Source organism: Bubalus bubalis, chromosome 15 (assembly GCF_019923935.1).
Source record: "Bubalus bubalis isolate 160015118507 breed Murrah chromosome 15, NDDB_SH_1, whole genome shotgun sequence".
In the NCBI taxonomy this organism is placed as follows: domain Eukaryota; kingdom Metazoa; phylum Chordata; class Mammalia; order Artiodactyla; family Bovidae; genus Bubalus; species Bubalus bubalis.
Genome location: NC_059171.1, coordinates 67,191,735 through 67,215,434, shown reverse-complemented (window position 1 = coordinate 67,215,434; position 23,700 = coordinate 67,191,735). Strand labels below are relative to the sequence as shown.

At 40.1% G+C, this 23,700-nt stretch overlaps 1 protein-coding gene across 8 annotated transcripts in view; it reads right to left on the bottom strand.

Moving 5' to 3' along the window:
* Nucleotides 1-23,700, bottom strand: part of NSMCE2 (NSE2 (MMS21) homolog, SMC5-SMC6 complex SUMO ligase) — a 237,179-nt gene that overhangs the window by 178,338 nt on the left and 35,141 nt on the right. For 7 of the 8 annotated variants that reach the window (XM_025265490.3, XM_025265489.3, XM_025265484.3 and 4 more), the window contains one exon: nucleotides 11,547-11,653. In XM_025265490.3, coding sequence (XP_025121275.1) covers nucleotides 11,547-11,653 — 107 coding nt within the window. Of the gene's footprint in view, nucleotides 1-11,546; nucleotides 11,654-12,150; nucleotides 12,174-23,700 lie in introns of those variants that run through there. The other variant, XM_025265488.2, reaches the window with a different exon arrangement.

Below are 23,700 nucleotides of genomic sequence, written 5' to 3'. Positions count from 1 at the left end.
TACATGAGATTTCTGCAGAAATAAGCATTTACCAAAAAGATGACTAAATTAAGGACAAAAAGTGAATGTAAAACTTACACATTTTTTCCTTCCAGTTTAAGCTGTGGCATGAGAAAATAAACGTGAGGAAACAAAGCACAAGCCACCTATAAATGGCAATACATTTATTCTGAGTTTAGGGGATTTAGAAGAGTGTACCAATTTAAACAGCATGTAGCAGACATTTTCGTGATGAGAAAAGAAGTTAAAAGTTAACAGGCCAGAGTGCTGAGCCCTCGCCTTTATACAGCACTTTTACCTCTCAAGTGCTTTCGCACAGGTTATCTCATTTCTTAATCAAGAAATCGCTCTGTGAGAGGTAGCAGCAGATATTACTGAGTTCATTTTGCAAACCTGCTTAAGGTCAACACAACTTTTCAGTAGATAGGTATAGACAAAAACACAATAATTAACCCGAACAGTAACACCAAACAATTTACTACTGTAATGGGGACACAGTTCACAAAGGTAAAACATGTTAATTCCATATTTTGGCTGAGCAATACCATTCCTATTATAGACAATATCGCATGACATTCTAACTTCACCTATATTATTTATGGGTGCTTTAAGTAATACGGTAAGAACTTATTCCAAGAAAAAAATTGAGGCTTTTTTTCTGTTTTTGCTGAGGCTTTTTAAGACACACTGTAACCACACCTCATGAGCCATATTTATTTTCTGATTTTGTAAGAGGGATGCTCTGAATACACCCAGGATTTAGTTCATTTAGGGCTCCAATTTAGTGCTTCATGTGGCTTTACTGGCTTCTGTGTCATGGTGGAGGCTAAAATAATCCTCAGGGTGACAGAGAGTAACCTGATGGGTGGAGAAGGTTTGCTCCTTGGTAGCAGTGAGATTCCAAGAATCACAAATAGATGAGGCAACTGAAAGGCACTTGAAGCATGTGAGACCCTTGGGTGTCGGTCAAGGGGAAAGTTAAAAGCAAGCAAGTCAGGGCGTCTGGAAATCAATTGTGTGATGCAATCATATTAAATTTATTCCTGGTTTTGCTTCCAATTTTAAGTAACAATGACTTGGTCTTTTTGGGGGGTCAGGGGAGGTGGTGGAGCTCCTTTGCACAGCATGAAGGATCCTAGTTCCCGGACAAGGGATGGAAACCTCACCGCCTCCAGTGGATGTGCAGTGGGAATGTGGTGACAACAACTGGACCAGCAGGAAAGCCCCCCCAATTTATTTTGGCAGCTGGACAGGGACTTGAACTCTGGGCCTTCATATTAAAAGTCTGATGCTCTGTCAGTTGAGCTACCTGGGCATGGTCCTTATAAAGATCGTTTTCAATTAGAAGATAATTAAATTTTTTTAAGATAAATAAAGAAGAGAAGAAATAATTAAACTGGTGTATTCAGCCTATGAGAAGTGTGCATAAAGATTTTCACTATTGTTAAAGAATCTTATAATATGTGACACTAATTTTCCTTTAAAAAAAAAAGCCTCAAAAGAAATAAAAATCAAAAAGCTCAAGTGATTAAAATATCAGGCTGGTCATGATACAAAAGAATGAAAGTCACTATTGCTAGAAGCTTGATGCGTTAAGAGAGAAACAGTAAAAAGGAATTCTCACCATTTTCTCAATGACAATTCACCGGGCACTGGCTCACTGCAGGATCAAAGAGCTCTCCTCACCCGCACAACTGCTAACTCACATGCATTTACATTCTCTCCACTTATGGACTTTCTTTCTTTCATCTGTCAACAATTTATATAGACTGTGTATTTGAAATAGAGCTGATAACCCATACATAATGATACTTCAGAGGAATAAAGCCAACACATTTTTCTTTCCCAACGATTTGTTCAAATGGGCGCTAAATAACAAACACTACTTAACGGTGGAAATGTAACTGAAGAAATATTTATCTCTGTGCATATGGGTATATAATTATGCTGTTTATTGAACTATCTTGCTTACATGGTTAAGTAATTTTTGTTTACTTTAGGAAACATCAAACGTTAATCCTGAATTACCAAAGTTTTTACTTAGCTGTCTGGTCCTTGCTATAGCATCTTCATACTATGTTATATAGGGCTTCCCGGGGGGGCACAGTGGTAAAGAATCCGCCTGCCAAGCAGGAGACACAGGTTTGATCTCTGGGTTGGGAAGATCCCCTGGATAAGGAAATGGAAATCCACTCCAGTATTCTTGTTTGGGAATTCCATGGACAGAGAAGCCTGGCAGCCTGAAGTTCATGGGGTCACAAAGAGGCATGACTGAGCACAGAACACACAGCTGGTCCTTATACCTAGTAGGGCCCCCTCTGCCATTAACTAGCATATGTTAAGGGGCACAATCTCTTCCTCATTGTTGCAGACAAAAGTAGCCTTACTGATCAAGGCACTTCACATTCAATTGGCCAAATGCCATGCTTCTCACTGGCTTGGTCCCCCAGATTCCACCCCATCCTTTCCGCTTACAACATTATGAGCACCAAGTTCCCCCCAACATTCTCGCCGCCCCCATTACCAGAAAGCTCCTCCTAAGGAAAGAGGGCCTTCCTTCAACGTCTCAAGGACATAATCAACTCTGGCCTTTCCCAATGGTTTTCTGCTGCCTACTCTGCTCTCTAAATGTTAACTCAAATTTCCTCTTCAGATACTGTTTAAACTTGATCAAAAGAAATGACTTCTCCTTTACAGAACTCTCTGAGCAACCTTATAAATGAGCCTTGACAGAACTGTTTTCGCTGCTTTCACGCTATCACTTTTCATTGTTTCCAGAACTCTCTGACCTGTATTTGATCACCCTCACTTAAAAGGACACTGAGGCTTAAAGGGTAGAAAAGCCAGAATTTAAGCAAAGGCTCTTTTCCCTTACTCTGAATTTCTTAAGCATGTTTATTTTATCTATGTCAAACTATTTCATTGTTAATATTATTTTGTAGCCTACTTTATATACACATGTCAAGAGGCTTTTATATCTTCATTAAACTAAGCATTCTATTGGCACTAACTGAACAACTTAATTATGAGATTAATAAACAAGCAGCTGTTTCAACTCCACACTTGGCAAATGCATTCATTTTATAGTGAGTCTTAGCATTTGGTGATCAATTCCGTGGCTCAGTCTATTCTCCCATCTCTCTACCGCAGTGACCCCAGGCTCACGAGCACCAAATAGCGGGGAAAGGCCAACATCTCAAGATCTGTAATACTTACCAAGTATGGTGAAAAGTCTGATGTGGAAGAAGGCTCAGTGATTATCTAAAATAAGGGTTTGATGCTAAATGTGGACTATGCCCAATGTCATAAATGAGCAAGAGCTTGCTGTATTAAAGAATATTCACATCATTTAAAGAATTCAAGTGATTAGCTGTCAGCATTGCCCAGTACCACCAAGGCCAAGGTGTTCAATAAGCACTGCTGCTGTGCTGAACCAAGTTTTCAGAGTCTATGTGCCTTTCCTGTCCACACCACTGCTGTGTCCTTTCTGCCTATATTATCCCTTCCTCTCTTCCTTTCCTTCCCCCCACTTTTCTGAATCAATATCCCACGCATGGGGTCTTGTTTGCTTCAAAGAGAGGCTCTGATGGCCAAGCAACCACTGCATGTTTTTAAAAAGAGCTGTTCCTTCCTCTCTCCACTGCTGGAATAATGCAGTCTTTTCAGAGGTCTGGCCCATTCCTGATTTTCTGCACAGAAACATCCTGTAGGTCCACTTCAGGTAGGGAGTTTGAGTACTTCCTAGATCCCTGGATGCCATGAAATCTGTACCCACACTGCTGGATCCATCATCTCTCAGCCTCCTCCGAAAGGAACGGGGATTGAGACAATAGAAGCATTTTCCAAAGTGGGTTTTGTAAAGTATTAGTTCTTCCCCAAAGAGATTTTCAAACAAGTTTAGGAAATAACTAAATACCCTCCTTTGGAGAATCACAATGCACAAAAGCATCTTAAAGGCTTTGGAGTCTTGAAGGAAATTCTTTTAATCAAGCATTCCCCAAACTTATTTGACCACAAAATCCTTTTTTTCCTATTATACTTACTCACATCCTGATTAATTAGCATTATGGAACGAACTTGAAAATGTGCACGAGAGGCACGTTAAGGCCCAGTAGAGTGTAAATGTTTTAGAACTCTGAATAAAATCCAGCACTTGATACCTACAAAACACAAAGATTTCTATAAACCACCCACGATAACCAGTCTTAATACAACACAGACCAGAAATTTCACCAATTAGCAGCTACATTACTTGGGAATCTAAGAGTTTTATATCTCAATTCCTTTCTATAAAGGCAACTCAATTAGTGAAATACTATACCCAGATCTACTCCTTCTGTGTATTAGACACAATGCTACTAAAGACAACCTTAATTTAGGAAGAACTGCAGAGGAAGTTCTAGAGCAATGGAATAGAAATTAATTACCAGTAATCACAGAAAGAGACACATTCTGGGGCCAAAAGGCTGAACACTGAATATCTACATCAACTTTTTTTTTTTGGTGGCTGTGCTGGGTCTTCGTTGTTGCACAGGGGCTTTCTCTAGTTGCAGTGAGCAGGGACAACTCTCTAGTTGCGGTGTGCAGTGAGTGACTTCTCTTGTTGCAGAGCATGGGCTCTACAGCACATGGTTATCAGTGGCTGAGGCTCCCAGGCTCTAGAGCAGAGGCTCAACAGTTGTGGTGCTTGGGCTTAGTTGCTCCGCGGCACATGGGATCGTCCCAGACCAGGGATTGAACCTGTGTCTCCTGCTTTGGCAGGTGGATTCTTCAACACTGAGCCAAGAGGGAAGCCCTCTACATCAACCTTTCTCCCCTGGTTAATTACCACATCTGAGCAATATCCCTAGAGATGAAAGGAGCATTTGTTAACGTGGACAGAAATGCACCACACACTGTTCTGGAGGGCTAGTGGAGGGTTTCACAGTACTTTCCCACCTGGTTCTAGGAGCTCTTCACTAATTCCATTGTCATCCCTTACCTGACAAGAGTCATTTCTCCCATGCTCGGGAATCTTCTGCCCCAGAGTCACAATCCCGCCTTCTACCCTTGTCAATGAGTCACAGTGCGAGGTGCACTCTTACATCCAGTCACCACGTGGTCATAGCCAATAAATCACATCCTCTGCCCTGGAAGTTTCTTCAGATACTATAAATCATTAGCTTTCTCTGTGAGAAAGGCTCCCCAAATCTGGTATAACCAAAAAAGTAACTCCCAACTTATAAGATACCCCATAAGATTTCATGTTAAAGGAGAAGATGTTAAAGTAATTTTAAAATAAGATCTACAAAAGGCAAAGTTTACCAGGTGATGAAGGGTGAAGGGTGAGGAGGCAGTGGGAAGTGATATGTCAAAAACATTCTAAACTAGTTGCATAATGTCAAGGCTGAGGTAAGCTATACCTTTGACCCACCTTGTTCTTTTATTATATCTAAGATTGTGTTGGTTTCAACAACTTACACGAGGTATATTTCCACTCTTCTAACTCTCAACATACTAGCTTTCAAAGGCAGATAAAATGTTCATGTTAGCTTATCAAGTAAAAAAGCCACAGTGCACAGGGCATATCCATGAACAGATTTATAAGGAACAACCCAAGTAAGCTGATCCAGCAACTAACTGCCCCTCTCGTTAGAAAAAAAATAGCCTCCTCCTCTATACTTGGTAGGAACTGTTATAAAAAACTGATTTTAAAAACTGCAAGAAATACGTGGTAGCAATCTGACATAAATGCTTTCAAATCTTAGATAATCTTTACGATGCAGGTAGCACAAAAGAGAGCAGCTAAGGAAGGTGAAGAAAATACAAATGCTCTGGGTTTTCCATAAGGTAAGATGTTCAAGCAGCACATACTGAAAGAACCATACACGGGTAAAATCTGACATTTCCTTTAAGATTTGAAGTTTGTTACAGTAAAACCGCACAATTAAGTATCATGATAAAAAAAATGCAAAGTATAATGTGAATCTTAAGCTTCAGTTATTTTTACTAAACTCCAGGGTTAGATTGCTCATCAAAAAAGCACAGAAAATGAATATTTCATCACTGACTGTTAATAATATCAGTAACTAATAGGAACCTCTTGTTATTTAGCTGGGCGGGGGTGAGGGACATCCTTTTTCACTATGAGAATTAAGATTATAAAAAAGTTACAAAGACCACCCCCACGATAGCAGCTGGACTCTTTATCATCTCTTATTTGAAAAAAACGTACCTGAGAATCAATCTGAGGACTCTCTGGATCAAGCTGCTACCCACCTTCTGGACTCGAAGCCCACAAGACAGACTCCAGGTTTAGTTTAAAACCATCACACAAATCCAGAACCAGAAGGACACAGTACACAGTATCACCACTGCTTATCTGACAGAGGGAATAAGGCCTCCTGATCATGCAATCAGCTTCCCTGATAGCTCAGTTGGTAAAGAAACCACCTGCAATGCAGGAGACCCTGGTTCGATTCCTGGGTCAGGAAGATTCCCCTGGAGAAGGGATAGGCTACCCAGTCCAGTACTCTTGGGCTTCCCTTGTCGCTCAGTTGGTAAAAAATCCACCTACAATGCGGGAGACCTGGGATCGATTCCTGGGTTGGGAAGAGCCCCTGGAGAAGGAAATGGCAACCTACTCCAGTATTCTTGCCTGAAGAATTCCATGGACTGTATAGTCCTTGAGATCGCAAAGAGTCAGACATGACTGAGCGACTTTCACTTTCACTTTTAGATACATGATAAGAGAGTCTCACTTCAAGAGGGATAATCCATGTGACCAGTAAAATGGCTTGAGAAGCAGAGTATCAGTAATGAAATTATTCTTATTAATAAATCAACTACTGTCATAACTGGCTTTACTAATAAGTGCAGTTCCTGGCTCATGGCAGGCACTCACATCTGCAGATGAATGAACCCCTGACCAACCTTAGGTAGGTTACTTGGCTACTCTACAGACTTTAACCTTTCTATGTATAAAAGCAGGCTTTCTCTGACAATTTTCTAAAATTAAATCTTCGGATTGATCAAGGCACTTTGAAACTCTGACATAAAGGAGAAGGAAAAAAAAAAAAAGATGCTTCCATTTCATGCAAAAAGTCACACAGACAGGGGAAGTTATACGTCATGATCCCCACGTTGAAGCTCATCAGACTTTCATCTTAGATTAAATATCACTTTATCAGGAAGGAGTCCCCTAACCACCAACCTACTGCCCAGAGGATATTATGCCCCCTGAATTAATAACTCTCCTTAAAAACTTTATTTTTCCTTTGCAGTACACAGCACAATTGTTAAATGTTTGTCTCCCTCTCTAGACTTCAGACATTCTGAAATTGAGGTCATGTGGGCTTTGCTGATTGACCTCCAGATTCTAGCACCAAGAAATATCTGGCATATAGGTGTTTAGAAAACGTGTTCAGTGAACGTTTGAGAACAAAAAGCCAGCCAGTGGTGCCCTTCAAGATACTCAAATAATAAAAGCTTAGAAATCAAGAAAGGGAACATTAGGTCATCAAAAGCTAATGTTCAGAACATCACTCTGTTCTCAACATGAAACCGAGAAAAGTTTTTCCTTAGCAGTCACAGCGATAAAACAAGTAAATGGATCATAGCATATCTATGTGCCATTTTATAGCTTTCAAAACACTTTCATCACATGTGTGGTCTCATGACTGAAAATCTCCGTAGAGTTCCTACTGAATTGTTTGTGGTTTAACATGTTTCAAAGAGCTGTGACAGGTATATAACCCATTTATCCTGAAGGCTTTTAAAAATGAATTACGGACTGTCTGGGAATTTTGTGTTTTTTTTTTTAGTGTTCACTGCATAATATTCCCTCTACAAAACAGCTGGGACAACGTCTTTACTTCTTTTCTTTTTTTAAGTTTCAGAGCACTGAAATAAATACTGATTCCAAATAAAAACTTCAAGCATTGTAGAAAATAGCAGCTCTATTTTCTCAAAGGACAAAGAAAGGAGATCTGAGTGCTTTGTTAAAAGCCAAATGTACTTCCCAGCGATGGCTGGTAAATTGAGCCACACCTTTAAGGTTCCAAAGTAAACTTAGAAAACATTTTCAGAGGTTTATAACCTTCAGAATTCGGTGAAGATGAGAGCAGATGAGAGATCTTAATTTAAATAAGAAACTCCAAAGCTCTTTGATGATTAAAAAAATTTTTTTAAACAGAAAAGACCAGAGAGTAGACCAGAATCTTGGCAAAGGATATAGGAATGGCAGTACTGCAATTCCTAAAAGTCTATGACAGAGCAGAAGTGAAACAGGACTCATACGGGTTCCTATTATCTGTATTCTTTCTTAATTGTTGTTGTTGCTTAGTCGCTAAGTTGTATCCAACTCTTTTGTGACCCAGTATCCCACCAGGCTTCTCTGTCCATGGAATTCTCCAGACAAGCATACTGCAGTGGGTTGCCATTTCCTTCTCCAAGGGATCTTCCCAACCCAGGGATCAAACTTGCATCTCCTAAATTGGCAAGTGGATTCTTTACCACTGAGCTACCAAGGAAGTCCATTCTTTCTTAATAATTTGATTTAAAACAATATCTTTGTTTTAGAGATCATAAACACCTCATATTGTAACTCAATCAGCTAAAATCTAATCCTATATGATTCTTGGATTCCAAAGGAGGACAGGTTAAAGCCAATAAAAGTTTTAATTCAAAGCCCTGAAATAAAGTGAGCAAAGGACTTGTTTTTAAGAAAGATCCTGTTCCACCTTTCTCAGGAGTGTGTTTGGAAATCCAGGTTTGTAATAACCCAGTATCTTTACCTCTATCAAATTTTATGAATGTCAAAGTGTTTGATACACAGTATCTAATCTGACTAACACAATGATCTTATGAAACAGGCAGGCTAAGACTTTTATAGATGAAGACCATGAGGTTCCAAGAGGTTAAGTTTCTTGACCCATGATCATAACTTGGAAAGTGGGAGCTCCAGAGTTGTAACAGTTTCTGATCCCTAGACCCTTTCTCTCCAGTACTCTTGCCTGGAAAATCCTATGGACGGAGGACCCTGGTGGGCTGCAGTCCATGGGGTCGCTGAGAGTTGGATACGACTGAGCGACTTCACTTTCACTTTTCACTTTCATGCGCTGGAGAAGGAAATGGCAATGCACTCACGCCAGTGTTCTTGCCTGGAGAATCCCAGGGACAGGGGAGCCTGGTGGGCTGCCATCTATGGGGTCGCACAGTCAGACACGACTGAAGTGACTTAGCAGCAGCAGACCCTTTCTATTCTTAAAGAACTATACCATTCTGACCCCTTTCAAGCTGCTGTTCATTCTTTATCCCTCACCAAAACAAGAAATAAAATGGCAGTAAGACAGTACTCCATACTGTGTAAAGAGTGAATAGTATATAAAGAGGATAAAATATTTCCCTCAAAATAATGGTCATATCCCCACTATGTCTCTATATGGTTTTAGGTCTTAGAAATCTTACAAAACTATGATTTGCTATTCTTGGTCTCATATCAAGCTTATATAGCAAGCACAACTTTGCGTAAGAAAAAACTGCAACTAAACATGCTTTCTCCTCTTATGAAAGATCAGGGACCTTCCTGACAAGCATTAGAATCACTGAATCCAGTTGCTCCATAGTGCAGGGTGAGGTTAGGGCTGAAAAGCTGGATAAAACTCCAAGCACCATCTATCTTTCTTGTTTAGTAGGGTGGGGGTAATGGAATGAAGTCTCAAGATGAAAGAAATGCTGTTAACTACTGAGGGGAGAGTTGCTTTTCCTTTTTTCCCTTTATGAGTGACTCAGTTTTTTGAAAGTAGGAAAGTCCAATTCTTTCTATAAAAATATCATGTGTATCTGTGAATCCTAAGGTTCAACAGGAAAAAAATCCACATTAAGTTCTTCAACTTTCAAAATCTGTTTTCTTATCTATAATGTACACTGTGCTGTTTCCTTTGCAAAACATCAAGGTTAAAGCAGAAAAGCCTATCAAATAACCTCCACAGAATGTAAGGGTCAATGCTGGACCAGCCCATATCATAGGTCTAACTCTGATCTTTGGTACCAAATGTACTTTATTCTTGGGCTTCCCTGGTGACTCAGTCAGTGAAGAATCCGCCTGCAATGCAGGAGACCTAGATTCGATCCCTGAGTTGGGAAGCTCCTCTGGAGAAGGGAACAGCTGCCCATTCTAGTATCTGGCCTAGAGAATTCCATGGACAGAGGAGCCTGGCGGGCTACAGTCCATGGAGTCACAAAGAGTCGGACATGACTGAGCGACTGTCACTTCACTTCACACTTTATTCTATAAAAACAGCCTTGTTCTTCTAAGGCAGTGACTGTCAACCTTGGATACATAATAGAATGGGTTTTAAAAATACAGGTGCCCCAATCCTGCTCCAGACAGACTGGTAAAATCAGAGTCTCTTTAGTGTAGGGTAGGGACTGACTGGCTGGTTCTAGGAGTCAGCTGGAGTTGAAAATCATTGCTATCAGTTTCAAAGACCAGACACGATACCATTTTTATATCTTCCTATGGAAGAAATATTCACAGGCCAAGGACAGTCATGATGGTTAGAAACACCAGAACTGAATGAGCGTATTACTTGGATATAAGCAGACATTCTTAAGATAGTCACAAATGCTACACTTAGTAAATATTAACCATCAAAAGAAAAAAAGGAGAAAACAAAATTTTAAAGACGAAAAAACTCAGAAAACGGCATATAATCAGAAACATAACTATATAATACTCACTTAAATATGGCTTAAGCATTAGATCATATTCAAAAATTTCTCTTCCACTGAATAGCAGCTAATCTTGTAAAATATTTGAGTTTTAGAATTTTCCCATAGATATAAGAAAAAGCAAATAAAGAAACCAGAAGTACAAGACATCCTATTACACAGGTATATGAAATCAGTTCAAAGGGGAGTTTCCACTGCTCAGAGGACAAAGCACTTCTCAGAAACATTACTGCAATCATATTGCTCATTTCTTACTCAACACAGTACTGCTGAAAAGGATGTTGCTATGTTCCCACCTTAACTGCTTTATGTGTTGTTCCTGTGATAGCCGGAGCCAACAAAGTTAAGTTTGGCTTCTGGAAAAAACGAAATGCCAAGCTGCTTTATTTTTAAACTTTCTCTAAAACTCTTCCCTATTATCTGATTCTATGAATTTTGCAATAGCTACATATTAGTTACAGCTGGAGAATGAGTAACCAAACCTGGTCTAAATTGTATGCTTAAACAAATGTAACAATAAAAACAAGTTCTATGCAGTTTTTAGTTTTTTATAAAAAACTACTCACATTCAAAGAGGGCTTAGACTAATAAAATCTGAGACCAAAAAATGCAAGGAAATCTAAACTGTAATATCCTAATTAAATCTAGGTGACCTATTTAGGAAAGTAGTTAAGATTCCTATTCTATGAACTTCCTGATTAAGAAGAGATTAATAGCTACCACAGAAAGGATAAGAAAATATTAAAGGTTAGAGAAGAATTTTGATTTTGTGTTTCTATTTCTAAGTCAGTCACTTGTAACCAAATATAACCAGGTGAGTGGTGTAAACTTACATGGTTTATTGTAGATTGCACAGCCTTTAAATAATGGTTTAGTTCCCGATCCATCATTGCAAATTCAACCATTGCCTTATCCATACTGTATTCACTACTCACTTCAGCTGAAAAATAAAAGGGAAACAAATTATTGTTTTTCACTTAAAATGTCATAGCTGGGAAAAGCTATACCAACATAATTATTAGTCAATGATCTATGTAAATGATTTTGCAAAAGTATTACATCTTTTAAAATGTCTTCAATATACACCTGGTTCATTCAAAATTTGAAGAAGATGGCCAACAGAAAAAGGCTCAAAGGTGGAAATGTAGACTCAGACACACGAGTCTCAGCTATGCCACCTGCCTGGACGGTCTGAAATCAACCACTACACTTTTCTCAGCCTCAGTTCCATCATCAATTAAAGCAGTGCAGTTATATGTCTGCACATGAACCCTACAGTATCGTTAAAGATCAAATAAGGAAGATTTTTCACTTCTAGTAATGGTAGGCTGGGTTATGTGGACCAATCCTCCTACTGAAGACAACTAAAATCATAGGGTAAAACAGAAAAAAAAGAGATCTCCTTAAAAACAAAAGTCACAAGATAATAAGAAATACCAGGGCCAAATCAGAAGCAGAACGCAGGATCCAAAGTTGCATACATTCCCCTAGTAACTTGAGGGTCCTCACTCCTCAGAATAAAGATGAACTAGAGTAATAAGCCCACCCTGCTCCTCCAGGCTGTAGGGAGGTTGGCCTTGGCCACTGAGCAGAACAGAGGGCAGAGAGAGAGAAAGAACAAACGTGTTTCTGAAAAACTGCAACAACAAGCCACAGCGGAAACAGATCCCCAAACGTTTCAGGTATCGGTCAGAGCAGGAAACAACCGTCCTGACTGTATTTAAAAAATAAAAACCCTCAGGGAACAAGAGGGTTACAAAAAGCTACTAGTAGACTAGAAAAGTGAAATAATATTAAAAGTGCTTAAAAGAAACATTTTCCCCAAGCTCTAGACACACAATTTAACAGATCAGGAAAAGATAGAGAACACAGGATAATAAGAAACGTTAGCATTTAAAAACCTGAAGTGAAGTGAAGTGAAGTGACATTGCTCAGTCGTGTCTGACTCTTTGCGACCCCATGGACTGTAGCCTACTACACTCCTCCGTCCATGGGATTTTCCAGGCAAGAGTACTGGAGTGGGTTGCCATTTCCAAAACTGGTATCCTTAAATCACATTTGGGGATGCACACAAAGACTCTTCATTCAAATACCCTAACTCAGACGAATGTCAGTATTCCTTGTCTCCCCTGAAGAACAATACAACTGTCTAGCTCAAAGTTATAAAATAATGTAAAACCCACTTACATTTGGCTTTTAAGAAATTATTTCCTAGACTTCTAAATTATGCTTTAGTTTTACAATAGTCAATAATAAACACATTCCTTAAAATATCTCCTGGGCTAACATGCTTTTAGTAGAGTATCTCTTGGCTTGTAACACCCAGACTTCACAGAATATATGTATACCTCTACGTAAGTTTTTTGTTTTTCTTTTTGAGGAGTGGGAAGGAGCAGGGTTTACATAAGAAAAAAATTGTATTTACATTCACAAAATTAAATACAAATTTTAAACAAAATGGTATAAGAGAAAGGTCTCAAGTCATATACCAAATAAAATAGTAAGACTATTCAAAAATGTCCAAACATCAATGAAAGAGACATGCTGCTTAGCTGTTGCTGGTACCAACATGTCTCTATTGCCATAATATAGCAACTGTTTGTTAAAAATCATATTAATTGCTTGATGATCAGAAAGAGAATTTTAAACAATCTATATCCTAATGATGATGGGTTGTGACTTACTAAGTATTTTACTGTATATATTTACATTTCAGCAAATTGGTTAGGAGTTTGGAACTGACCTATAATATAGGTTTTTTTAGTTTTTAAATTTTTTTTTTTAGTTTTTTCTCATTTAAAATAATGAAAAATTTAAAAAAAAAACAATCTTTTTAAAAAGGGAGAAGTAGGCCCCTGGTTTCACACGAGTTTTATCTAATTAAAGGAAATAATGGTGCAGGTTGTTTTGTTTGTTTTCTTAAAGAAATAAGTGTATTTTATGTGTAATGGATTCTTATTTTGGGACCACTGAAAAAAGTGGGTAAAGCTGGTAACCTGAGCAAAGACTAACAGCATAAACTGCTTTCTAAAAAAATTCAATAATTAATGGAGACTTCAACCTAAGTAGAAACTTTCTAAAGGATGTATCAGGGGCAAATATAAGAAATAAAAATCTATCAGGGGCTTAAAGCAGCAGGAGCTGACATAACGTTGGCAACCTTCCTCTGGAATTGAGTTAATTTTTGAAAGCACTTAGAAATGTGCTTTTGACATTCAAGTTTGCAAAGTAAGCAGGATGATGCTCTTATTATCAAGGGCCCATGGATAATAGTAAGACTTGAATTAGATAACAATTTAAAATATAAGGAGAAGGAGACCTTCCCTGCAAAGGCGAACCTAAGCAATGATGGCTAGGCCAGGATTTGATGGCATGAAGCCTAGGGGAAGCATCTAAGGAGGCCAACTGGGCACACACAGCCTCCACTAAGGCGCAAGAATGTTGGGACAAGCTAAAGAACCTAAGTGATGAATAGTGCAGCCCAAGGCAACCAAGAGAAAACACGGGAAGAGAGCAGGAAGCTACTCCTGAAAAGAACTGAGAGCCACACCACAGCTGGAAGTGATGCTCAGTCAGATAACCTCAGCCCCAAGTCAATGTTTTGACCTGCTGGAGAAAAGGTCTTGGAGAGACCAGAGACAGTAGATAAGAACTAGAAGAGACTCCCACAACGGCATCTGGAGGGGAGGCCATGAGAAACATCCATATCAGGCAGCTGTTAACCACCATTTCCCTCATTATTACAATAATAACCTCTTTTTTACTTGTGTTCATGCTTCGGAAATACCAGGCAAAGAAAGGTATACGGAATGTGTCTTGTTCTACAAGGAACTGGGGTGGGGAAAGAGCATAGTGTGGTATCAAAAAGGCTAAATAAAGCCCGGAAGAACTCAGGAGGAAAAGAGGGATAAGCACATGACAGGGAGTGGGCTGTTGACCAAAAAGTGGCTGGGGAATGGAGAGGGGCAGAGGGGCTGAGTAACTAGAGGTCCCTTGATCCTTTACTCCACGGTATATAATTCCGCTATCCAAATTCTCCCACTCTTACAGGGACAGCCCTTCGTAAAAACCCACACCAACCAAATCCAAACCACCCTTCAAGGGCTGAGCTCAAGCCCTGCCTATTTTTAAACTCTACCAGCCTAGAAGGATCTTGTTTAATTTATCTTAACAACTGTACTTGATACTTTGGCACTTTGAACCATAAGCAATCTTGTTTTCCTATATGAATGGCTCATTTTTCCAAACAGATTTTAATCCATTTGAGGGTACGAATAATGCCTTAGTGTTCTTGGGAGCCAACAAAGAAATATAACAATATTCTTATACAACCATCATATATAAATTTGAAAATTAAACTTTCGCCAAACTAAAAATCGTCCTGACCTGATATTCAATTGAATTCAAATGTAAAGATACGTAATATAAATGTATTTGCCTATTCTATTTTCATTGTGATTTTTCCATAGGAAAAAGGCTGGCCCCAAAGCAGGGTGGGGAGCAGGGGCATTACAAAAATGATGTTAAAATTCACTGAATGACATAGCTCGGAGAGGAAAATATTACTGTACCACACCTCTGCAAGCCTGGAAAGTAACTGCAATGATAAAAATATATGTAATAATAATAGCTGTAGCTAATAATTAGTAAGCACTTATATTATGAGCCAAGATGCACTCAGCACACTGTGTTTATATTAAACCTCACAGCAACATTAAGAGAAAGGTAGTTTTATCTCTACTTTATATGAGAAAACTGGAGCACCATGCAGTTGAAGTAATAACTCACTCAAGGACACATGGTAGTGAGTGGCAGTCAGGCCTTGGCACGCAGGCCTTCCAGCTGCAAAGTATGTACACTAGCCTCCCTGTGCTAAAAGATGCTTCAACAGGAGAAGGACCAAGCGCCTCTAACCTCTCCATGAATATCCAGGGAACAAATCCTGGGGGCGGGGGACTGGGGAGAAAGTCATGGCCTCCAGCTAGCTTCATCTCAGCTCCGGGTGGCCTGTTCCAAGGAGGACACTGGCCAAGGTCATTCAAATGTGACTGGGCCTGGTGGGGAAAAGCTTTCCCAAATTCCTTGTAAGAGGAAATCAGTAACAAAGAGAAAATGATCTTCCCCTTACGAAGTTTTAACACTGGTGAAGAGAGTGATCTTTCCCATCAGCAAGGCTAATTGGAGAGGCTTTATAAAAGTAACCAAGTCACCCACTGAATGCTCAGAGAGTAACTAAGTCAGCTCTTCTAGCAGCTGCTAAGTCCACCAGAACCAAGCCAAAAGCACCAGCAACAACAGAGCAGCCACGCCAGGGCAGCAGCAGAGAACTGTCTCAGGGGAGGGAAGAGCCTGGGAAGGCTTCACATGCAGACATACTTCTGAGTGGAGCCCAGGGTCAAAACTATTTCTACTCCAAGCCTTTGACGGGGATTCCCTGGTGGCTCAGACAGTAAAGTGTCTGACTGCAATGTTGATCCCTGGGTTGGGAAGATCCCCTGGAGAAGGAAATTGCAACCCATTCCAGTATTCTTGCCACCGTCCTCCCTAGACAAGCGGGGGTCTGGGAGTCTAGGATTTCTTAGATGTGCCACTGAAAGAGCATTAATGTATTAAAATCAACTCTTGCTTGTGTTAATCAAGTGAACCTAAGCAACATACACTTGAACATTCATTTACAAGTCAATAAATAGGTGGGGAGGTCTCCTGGAGACTTGGTGAGTCCCGTGTAACATGTCTGGCACACCAACTAAGAAGCTGCTCCAAGAAATTACTTCAAGAACTGGCTGAAATATGTCCCCCTAACCCTGCCCCTGCAAATTAAGTCCAGAGGGCACAGATAATTATAACTGTTCCTGTAAGTATGCCAGTACAGTGGCTGGCCTCCTGCAAATCCGCCTTGTTCATACCCAGTGATGCAGCTTAGCATCCCAAACACTATGGACCGCTAATAAGTACTATGAACTGCTAACAGAACTCGAAGAACTGACCAAGTATTATGTAGACCAGGAAGGACCACAGAATGAAGCCTATTCTTTAAAGACAGCTTCTGTTTCATTTCCCTGTTCACTGGCAAACCCTAGAAAAATAGTGACAATTGCTGAAGGAGGGCTTCTTTTTAGGCTGAATTGCTCTGGTATTTATCTAATGTTTATCTGAATGGAGGCAGGTGCCCTGTATATGATTCCCCTAAAGTCACACAAACCTGTAATTATGCAATCTCGGCAGCCGCGCTAATCATTAGACACGTCACCTGTTACTCAATGTCAGAATGCACTAACAGCAATATTATAACCATACTATTCTTTCTTGAAGTGTTGGATAAGACACTGAAGTTACATGTTACATAAAGTACATTAAGCAGAAATAGGTGATGTAGTATTGCAATCAAATTCAACTTAAAATTCATGAAATTTCAATGAGAAGAAGATGACGGCCAAGACAGGAACCAAGTATAAAAGCAAAATAATGTATGAAAACTAGGAATCAATGAGGGTTGTCTCAAAAGTGAAAGACTGGGGCAAAATGAGGGAGAAGAGAGAGGTGTCAGGGAGGACAGGAAGGGAGGAGACCGACTGGCTATTTTTACAGATGTCAGCAGACTCAGGTGAGACAAATTCCAGGTCCTCTGTAGCTAAACAATGTAGGTTGCAAGCCTTTAACAATATGGTAATTCTTGATGTGGCATAATACGGACTCATGAGAGTTTATCCAGGGTGAGTTCCAAGATTGTCTGGTGTCTATTCCCACCTTATTCCTCCATATAATACCACTTTCTTGGCCACTGGTGAAAAAACAGGGATAGAGAAGATTCTCTGTCTTGGCTTCCCCAAGTCCAGATGGGCATGGTCAACAGACCGGTCAAGCTTTCCTTCCACACCAGCAACCAGTTCAGCAAGAATGGAAGGTGAAGTGATGCCACTAAGAGATGCAGCTTCGTGATCAATTACTCTAAACAAGGTCCCTCCCAAGCCACAGCCGTCCTCAGCAGCAGCCTAAGGAACGCACTGGAGAGAAGTTAACTTCTCTTCCCAGAGGCCTAGCCCCAAGGTTTGGGAAGCACAGCTGGAAAAAGTCTGACAGCACACAGCACCCAGAGTCAAATAAGTTCCCTCACTGTCCTTCAAGTCTTCAGTAGAAGTGCCTTCAGTGAAACAGACACGAAAAAGCAACTCCTGCCCTCCTCCCTCCCCTAGCACATCCATCCCAGCTCATCTCTAGGGCCACCTCCCCACACCACCAGATATCTCTTCTATGATTCCAGCCCCAGGGTCCTCTTCCAGAATCCTCCCTAGTCTCCAGAACAGGACCAAATGCTTCATGCCTTCTTGGTCCATAAGACCCCTTTACCTTTACAACAGGGACACATGTGTGGGGGGGGCGCGGGTGTGTTTGGGAGGCACACCCTCAAGACAAATTTCACCTACTTATCCCTTCCAACGTTCTGCCCATGATTCAACAGCACTTTTGCCCATGCTCAAGTTGTTTCCTGAAGTTTTGTCCTAAACAAACAAATACTGCAGAATCAGGTGGTTTTCTATTCTACCAAGTCATGTATAGGCATGTCTGAACAGCAACAAGACCAATTATACAGAGTTGAATAAAATTCAACGCCATGCATTTTATTAGTAAAAGACAAAGCAGCCATTCAGTGTTTTACGGGGGTTGCTGACTCCAGTTCAACATGAAGCACACACTCAGAACGATCTGATCAACGTTCAGAGCCATAAAGTACATATGTCCACTTGGCGAGGAGGAAGGAAGGAAAGGAGGCAGAGAACGGCCTGGTTTCTGTTTTAAATTTCCTAGAACAGGTGGCACATATAGTAGGGAGATTTTACTTTCTGAAACAGGAAATAGGGAATAAATATTTCCTCATCTCTTCAAATTAAAATTGATTCTTCCATTATTTTGTAAGCAAGAAATATCTTCTTTTTGAATAAACTCAAATAAACGACAGTATAAACCAGACTGCCTCTTCCTCCCTCTGTGGGGAAAAAAAAAAAGCCCCTTCCTCTTTTAAAATACGGCTCCAACTATCTCCAGCAACATAGTAATATATGATACACACACCTACCTCTATGAGTGGGTGTGTGTGTGTTTTTCCTGGCAGCCTAGTATTAAGCAATCATTATATATTCATCAAAAGTCGAATTTAATGACTTACTCACTGCTTGAGCAATATTTAATAGAAACCTGGTTACTTCTCACTGCACTGTACTTTATTCACCATTATTCCTCCTCACAGATATTCCCGTGGTAAAATTAAAACGGAATGCACATTACATAACTGCTTCCCACCAGAAATTATAGTGAAGAGTGCAACAGTTTATGACACCAACTGGTAAGCAACTGCTTCTTTCACAAGCTTAGGGAATACTGGGGAAATCTTTGTGAAATACTGACCTCTATAATCATCTATACCCATCTATACAATTTTCTTATCATAGTAATACAGAAGAGGGAAGCTGTATAATACAGTAACTCAAAGAGACAGTTCTGGAGTCACTTTACATTCAAATCCAGGTTATGTTGCTTGCTAGCTGTGTAGTCTTTGGCACGTAACGCTGAGTCTCAGTTTCCTCTTCTGTCTAATGGGTACAATAACAGCACCTAACTCATAAAGCTAATGTGAGGACTACGTGGGAAAATGTAGCTAAACTGATTAGCACAGGGCCTGGCCCACAGTATGCACTCACAAAATATTATCTATCATTATAATAATTACAGAATGGGCAACTACACTACAAATGTAGTTAGTCTAAATGCTGAAAGCACTTTGCCTTTAGAACTAAACAGTATCCAGTGAAGTTCACTGCTTCAACTCTCTCAGCTGTTTGGATAATGTGAGACCAAAGCACTAATATAAACCCACAAGACTACAACGTGCTATGAGAAGCTTTATCAACAATCCCCCATCCCCACACACCCACCCACTCACCCACTCACACACTACTGTCCAGAAAACTCACTCACCTAGCAAATGCTTATTAAGCACTTACTACAAGCCAGGCAGAGGTGGATGCACTCTGAAGGAATGGCTAACCCTGCCCATGTGAGGCAGGAAAGGCTTAACAGGTAAGAGGGTAAATGTGACTTGTGTCTGGAAGTGTTAGTGTACATCAGGTGTTCACTGGTTTGTATAGAGGCTAAACAAATGCCCTCGGTCCTCTCCACCTCCATAGCGTTTATTTTTTAATTTATTTATTTATTTTTTTTAATTTTATTTTATCTCCATAGCGTTTAAAGGGTCACACAAAACCTCTGAGAACGAACAGAGAAGACATAGATTAACTCTTCACTGACCACTGACCACATGCCAGGCACTTTGAACACACTCCTCATCCTCTGTCACAACAGAGTAAATGCGGTCTTGGTAAATATCATTTCAAGACAAGGAAACTGATGCTCACTCAGGCTAAGTCATTTGTTCCAAGTCACACAGTTAATAAACAGTACAGTTAGGATCTGACCTCGGGTCTAAGAGCATGGAAGGCACGTGCAATAGTGTCTGAACTACTACACACAAATAAGTAAAACACACTTCATGTAAAAGTCATGGAATAATGAAAAATCGGTTCTCTGGTCTAAGAAATTCTCCTAAACATCACCTTCTTCTAAGAGTGAGAGAAAGTCAAAGAGAGACTGACTTAAATAATTCTACCCCAAAGCAATGGCAACCACCTTTCATTATATAGATAAATATTCCTTAGGATGTGTAGTTAGTATATATAAGCCACCATGATAAAGGTATAGCTCAAAATATTGCTTGAAGTAAATTCTATGGAGAATAAAATTTAGAACTCAATCTCTGGATACAATCTTAGTCTTTACCAGTCAACAAAAGCCCTATGAATCCCAGGCTATGGGCATCTATCATTTTAAAACATATCCATAGACCTCTTTTGGCTAGCTATTATAAGGTCCTTGAATCAGATCTGCAGATGACACCACCCTTATGGCAGAAAGTGAAGAGGAACTAAAAAGCCTCTTGATGAAAGTGAAGGAGGAGAGTGAAAAAGTTGGCTTAAAGCTCAACATTCAGAAAACGAAGATTATGGCATCTGGTCCCATCACTTCATGGGAAATAGATGGGGAAACAGTGAAAACAGTGTCAGACTTTATTTTTGGGGGCTCCAAAATCACTGCAGATGGTGACTGTAGCCATGAAATTAAAAGATGCTTACTCCTTGGAAGGAAAGTTATGACCATCTAGATAGCATACTCAAAAGAAGAGAAATTACTTTGCCAATAAAGGTCCGTCTAGTCAAGGCTATGGTTTTTCCAGTAGTCATGTATGGATGTGAGAGTTGGACTGTGAAGAAAGCTGAGCACCGAAGAACTGATGCTTTTGAACTGTGGTGTTGGAGAAGACTCTTGAGAGTCCCTTGGACTGCAAGGAGATCCAACCAGTCCATTCTAAAGGAGACCAGCCCTGGGTGTTCTTTGGAAGGAATGATGCTCAAGCTGAAACTCCAGTACTTTGGCCACCTCATGCGAAGAGTTGACTCATTGGAAAAGACTCTGATGCTGGGAGGGATTGCAGGCAGGAGGAAAAGGGGACGACAGAGGATGAGATGGCTGGATGGCATCACCGATTCGATGGACGTGAGTTTGAGTGAACTCTGGGAGTTGGTGATGGACAGGGAGGCCTGGCGTGCTGCAATTCATGGGGTCACAAAGAGTCGGACACGGCTGAGTGACTGAACTGAACTGAACTGAATCTTTAAGGTCAAGTCTGTCTTTTACATGATTGAGATCCTTTTCCTATACCCTTCCTGTCCATTTGTTCCTATCTAATCCCCAGCAGACTGGAAAGAAACAGTGAACTCAAGGCAGTACGTAATATTTACAGCAGCATCCCAGCCAACATAGTTTCAGTGACTGCCATTTCTCGCTGGTTTTCAAGTCCTTGGCTGTGCCCAAGTTTTAGATAATAGTGTGGGGGCTGAAGAAGGCTCAGGAGGCTTAAAGAACAAAGCCTGGCTTTGACTTCTGGTTCAACATCAAAGCTCTCACATGAATTTATGGCAGCAAAGACAAAAAAGGGAGTGGGGCTTAGACCTCATGTTGAACACTGAAAAAATGTAGGTAAAGCACCCACAGGATGTCTTAAATATAGTGGACTCTAAATAAACGAAGGTTACTTTACAGTTAACTTTTGTGTACTTTACAATGTTCCCCAAGTGAAATCTTCTATTTCACTTAAACCAGTATCTATTTGAAAAAAAAAAATTGTTTTTTAAAACAATGTGGCAAGAAAAAGACAAACTGTCCCATGAAAAACTCAGCAAACAGATATAAGCAGAAATTCTCTGAAAAGCTTATTCAAATGGCCTAGTAGCTACTGAATTATGCATCACTGGGTTATCTCCTGGCTTCCCTGGTGGCTCAGATGGTAAAGTGTCTGCCCGCAATGAGGGAGACCTGGGTTGGATCCCTGGGTCAGGAAGATCCCTTGGAAAAGGAAATGGCAACCCACTCCAGTACTCCTGCCTGAAAGACCCCAGGGACGGAGGAGCCTGGTAGGCTACAGTCCATGGGGTCGCAGAGAGTCAGACATGACTGAGCGACTCTCTCTCTTTCTCTCTCTCTGGGTCATTTCACTTTTTCAAAGTAATAAAGTATATAGTTAAGAAATTAACTAAACATATGGTTGAAAAATTCAACCAGTACAGTAACGTGGTGTCTCCAAACCTCCAAATTCCCTCCTCAGAGGCAACCATTATTATGAGGTTCTTGGGAATTTAACCCCATGGAAATATTTTATGCATAAGGTTGTGGATTCTTAAGACAGGATGTATAAGTCGTCCTCTCTTAAAAGTGTCTATATATACTTACAGAAACAGATACTTACGGAAAACACTTACAGAAGTAGAGAAATAAGAAATTTTATTAAATGGCCAAACTTGTAGAAAAACAGCTCTCACAATGCCTCACACTGACAATTACATCAATATTTTCTCTCTGCCCTAGTCTTCAGTAAATGTGCCTGAACAGAAAGAACTATGAGTGGCTGCTTCAGTTTACTGTCAAAATATCCATTTTAAAATATGTAAAGGTAAACAAGAACATCTGGGAGAAGAACATGAACATTAAATACAAGGAAAGAGTGATGCTAAACAAAGAACACAATGTGAATGTCAGGGGGAAATTTCCATTCACTCATCGAACAAACACCTACCAAATACAGACCATGTGCCTGGCGCAGTGTTGGGTGCCCTGGAGAGAGCAATCAACAAAGTAACCACCCTATATCCACTCAAAGGATTCTTACAAATTTCCATTCTACACGGAAGTTTCTAAAAAGCCCTCATATGACGATGTGGCCTTGGCATTAGGTGAAAGCTTGTTTCTCCATTGAATGGCTCTAATTATTAGAATCACTCCAAAGAGAGAGCTTATTCAGCGCCTTTTAGAACAATTCGAGGCAATGACAACCATAAATCTGAATTGCTCTTTCACACACATTAACTCATTGACACCTCATAACCTCCATATGGAGTGATTTTACTCTCTGTTTTATATGGTTGAGGAAATTGAGGTTCAGAGAGGTTAAGTGATGCCACTGAAGTCATGCCTCAGTGTCAGATGTAGAACTTGAACCCTGGTCCTCAACTCCAGAGCTGCAGAAAAGCCACCTGCTGGGGCCACACAGTGTCAACTCTCCCAGATTACAGTCCTTCAAAGACAGGAAGGACTACTGAAGGTGGCTGCTCAGTATCTCCCACTCTGCAAGTCTTTGCTTCATCAGAATAAATAATTGAGCCCCAAGTTCCTGCCTTCATGTACCCATGTTCCTTTTTAAAGATGGACTCCAGAATAAAAATTAAAAAAAAAAAAAAACCAGTAATTAAAATGACACGTTAACCAATTAAGACTATGATAATACTATTATTCCATGTGTACCACTGTGATCCTGGGTTGACTTTGTAAAAAAAAAAAAAAAAAACAAAACCTCAACAGGAACTGCTATTAAAGTAGATCTCT